Source organism: Cystoisospora suis (assembly GCF_002600585.1).
Source record: "Cystoisospora suis strain Wien I chromosome Unknown contig_953, whole genome shotgun sequence".
NCBI classification, from domain to species: domain Eukaryota; phylum Apicomplexa; class Conoidasida; order Eucoccidiorida; family Sarcocystidae; genus Cystoisospora; species Cystoisospora suis.
The window spans coordinates 1-3379 of NW_027153754.1; the positions used below are offsets into that span (position 1 = coordinate 1).

General features: G+C 41.3%; 1 protein-coding gene across 1 annotated transcript; it reads right to left on the minus strand.

Moving 5' to 3' along the window:
* Positions 1 to 358: 358 nt before the first annotated feature.
* Positions 359 to 2895, minus strand: CSUI_002263 (uncharacterized protein). The gene is made up of 2 exons (XM_068062465.1): positions 1390 to 2895; positions 359 to 546 (listed from the first exon to the last, which is right to left on the minus strand). Exons 1-2 carry the CDS (start codon positions 2743 to 2745, stop codon positions 379 to 381), a joined length of 1524 nt encoding a protein of 507 aa, XP_067925559.1. The 5' UTR covers positions 2746 to 2895; the 3' UTR covers positions 359 to 378.
* Positions 2896 to 3379: the final 484 nt, after the last annotated feature.

Below are 3379 nucleotides of genomic sequence, written 5' to 3' on the forward strand. Positions count from 1 at the left end.
CATACTGCACATATATATACATATATATACATCATCTCTCTCTCCTACATGTATATAGAGTGTGTGTATCGACAGGGATGTGAACGAGAGATAGTAACCCCCCTCAGCTCTGACTCTCCACACGACACAGCCAAGTGTACATACACCTGCAGACGAATATATACACAGCTTCTACTGCACAAACGTACCCGCTCATACCTACATAGAGATAGATAGAATAAAGATAGATAAATAGATTAAGGATAGATAGACAGATAAATAGATAAAGAGAAAATATATAGATTAAGGATAAATAAATTGAGGATAGAAAGATTAAAGATAGGTAGATAGAGAGACTAAAGATAGATAGATAGATAGACAGATAGATAGATAGACAGATTAAAGACAGAAAGATAGATGAAGATAGATTAGAGATAGACTTACGAGAGGGCTAGTAGTTCCAGCAGCTTCAACGAGGAAGGCGAGGCCCATAGTGAAGAGGACGATGGGAAGTCTGAAAGTTAAGAGTTGAACTATACTCAAAGAAAAACGAAAGATCACTCGCCACTACACACACAACAAAGACGGAAAAGAAGAAAGAAGAGAAGAAAATGAGAAAGAATGAGGAATGAAAGAAAAGAAAAAGACGAAGAAGAAGAGAAAGAGGAAGAGAATGAAAAGATTCACGCAAGTGAAAAGAAAGAAAGAAAGAAAAGACGAGAGACATCAAAAAGACAAGAAAAGAAAAGATGAAACAACGCTCAAATCCACACAATACATACATTTACATAAACATATATATATATATATCTATCTATATCTATATATATATAGATCTGTCTATACATATATATGTGTGTGTCTCTGGTAGTATTATAGAGATATAGAGGTTAGGTAGTGAAGACGTGGGAAATGCAGAGACCAGAGACACCGACTCCCGCTATCTCTGAAAGAAAGAAAGAGTAAGAAAGAGTGTGTATTTGAACCTTCCTTTCCCTGAACTTTCTGTACGTACACCTCAGAGACACATAAAACAAACATACACACATATGGACATATATATCTACATTAGCAGTCTACCTATCATCTTTCTCTCTCCACCTCTCTCTCTCTCTCTCTATATATATATATATATGTGTATATATGTATATAGGTATGTGTCAGACAGATAGATGCGTCTACGTAGTTGTATTGATTTCCACTATATCGATACATCATTCACCTATCTCTATGTCTCTCTATATGTTTGACTGTACATACACCTGATCTCTGCATAAATCTCTGTTCATAGACATCTTCACCTAGATCAACAGTTTCATCCTCTTCCCCATCGATCACAACTTCTTCTGTCCTTTCTTTCTTTCTACTTTTCTTTCTTTCTTTCTTTCTTCTCGTTCTTCTTCTCCTTACCCATTGGCGCGGTGTCACTCGAACTTTTCCCCTAAAGATTTTATCGAAAGGGATCGTCCCTTGACCGTGACCGCTCTTCCCTCCTCCGCGACTTGACTGCACGAAAGAAGAAGAGGAAGAAGAAGACGAAGAGGAAGAAGAAGAAGAGGTTTCTTGACTCCTCCGCTGTATGTATTTCGACCTTTCGCGGTGCCGACGGCGCTGATGCTTTCTAGACCCCGTTTCTTTCTGTGCTCTCTTGGGAGATGCCTCATTCTTTTTTCCTCTTCTTCTTCTTTCTTCTTCTTCTTCCTCTTCTTCTTCTGCTGTCTGTACACTTGTGAAGCTTTCTGTAGCTTTCCTATCTCTTTTTTTCTCTCGAGAAGGAGGAGAAAGAGGAGGGGGAGGAGAAACGTGTCGACCTTGTGAAGAAGAAGATTTTCCTCCTACGCCTACACCGCGTCTCCACTGACGCCGATGTGCACGTGAGAGCGACACTCGGGACAATTGTCTCGTCGAATCTTTCTGAGAAGAAGATAAGCTTTGGAATCTTGTCATCGACTCCTGACTCTTCTTTCCATACACGTCTCCTGGACTTGTACCCGTCACGACGCGTACCTGGGGTGTCTCCTTCGTCGTATGGAGATAGAGATGTCCTTCCTTCTGCAGATTTCTCTCTTCTTCTTTTTCTTCCTGTGGATGGCCGGCGAATAATAGACCGAAGGTGCTTTCTGTCTCCGTGGAAGAATTCTCATCCTCGGCAGCTACAGGAAAATGTCCTTTAAGAGACGCTACTGCTGATGTTCCTGTCTCCTTGGGGGGAAGAGCGCTTTTGGGATCTTCTTGTGGAAACGTCAAGACAGAAGAAGAAGATGTGTCGTTAGTTGTGGTATCGACGGCGAGCGGAGAGCTAGGAAAGGGAGAATAGATCTCATTCGATGTGGTCGATGCGGCAGAAAAGAGAAAAAGAGGGAAGAAGAAAGAAGACGAAGAGAGGAGAGAATGAGGTGGGCGGGGAGAGAGATGAGGATGGAGAGATGGTAAAGAGGGAGAGGGAAAGAAGAGGGTGTGGAGATAAAGAAGAAGAAAAGAAAAGGGGAGAAAGAAGAAAGAGAGAAGTGTAGATTGTCTAAAGGAGAGAATTTTCAAGAGAACAGAGAAAGAAGAAGAACGGATATGAAAGCGCTTTGAAGGACCCGCCATGTTGAGTAGCGAGAGAGGGAGAGAATAAGAGAAAGACGGGAAAGAAGCTCTTCTTTGTATTAGTCTTCTCCTTCTTGCTACTTCTGCTGCTTCCGTTAAAAGAAAGAAAGAGAGAGAAAGAAGACGAAGAGGAGAAATGGACTGACGAACGAATTCGTCGACCAAGAAACCCATCACACGAGGGCTCTCTCTATCTCTCTCTCTTTCAAAGAAAAGGATAGATAGTTCAAAAGAGGAAAGAAAGAAAGAAAGAAAAAAGAAAATTCTCTCCTATTCGATTCCAAATGGGATAAGAAGCCCATCCTTCTCTCGAGAGAAGAATGCCTATTTATTTATTTAGGAAAATCGGCAGGATCGATCGATCAATCGATGGATGGATGGATGAAGTCGCGGCGTATCGACCGACCGATCGCTCACTTCTGACTGACTTACGCATCGCCGGTATTTTTCTTTACTTATCTTTCTCTTTTTCTTTCCTTCTGGAAGAGAAAAGGTAAATGTATTGTAATGAACTATATCAGTTTATGGAGAGAGAGAAAGAATCGAGAACGAAAGACTTGAGACCTCTCAAATCAACTTGACGCTCTTTTCCCCTTCCAGGAGGGATGAAGAAGGCGGACTTTGGAGGAGAAGGAAGAGACAAAAAGAAGGCTAATTCTTGGGTATTAGTCAGGGCTTCTTTCTTCTTTCCCCTTCTTCTTCCTTCACAGCTAGAGAAGGAAAGCCATCAAACAACGATAATGGGTGAAGACCCACACTGAGTTATCTTCCGTCTTTCTTTCTCTCTCTCTTTATTTCTATTCTATCT

Coding starts and splice junctions, on each gene's coding strand:
- CSUI_002263 (XM_068062465.1), bottom strand. CDS start 2,745: ATGGGTTTCTTGGTCGACGAATTCGTTCGTCAGTCCATTTCTCCTCTT. Junction 547..1,389: donor GAGTGACACCGCGCCAATGG/GTAAGGAGAAGA, acceptor TTGTGTGTGTAG/TGGCGAGTGATCTTTCGTTT.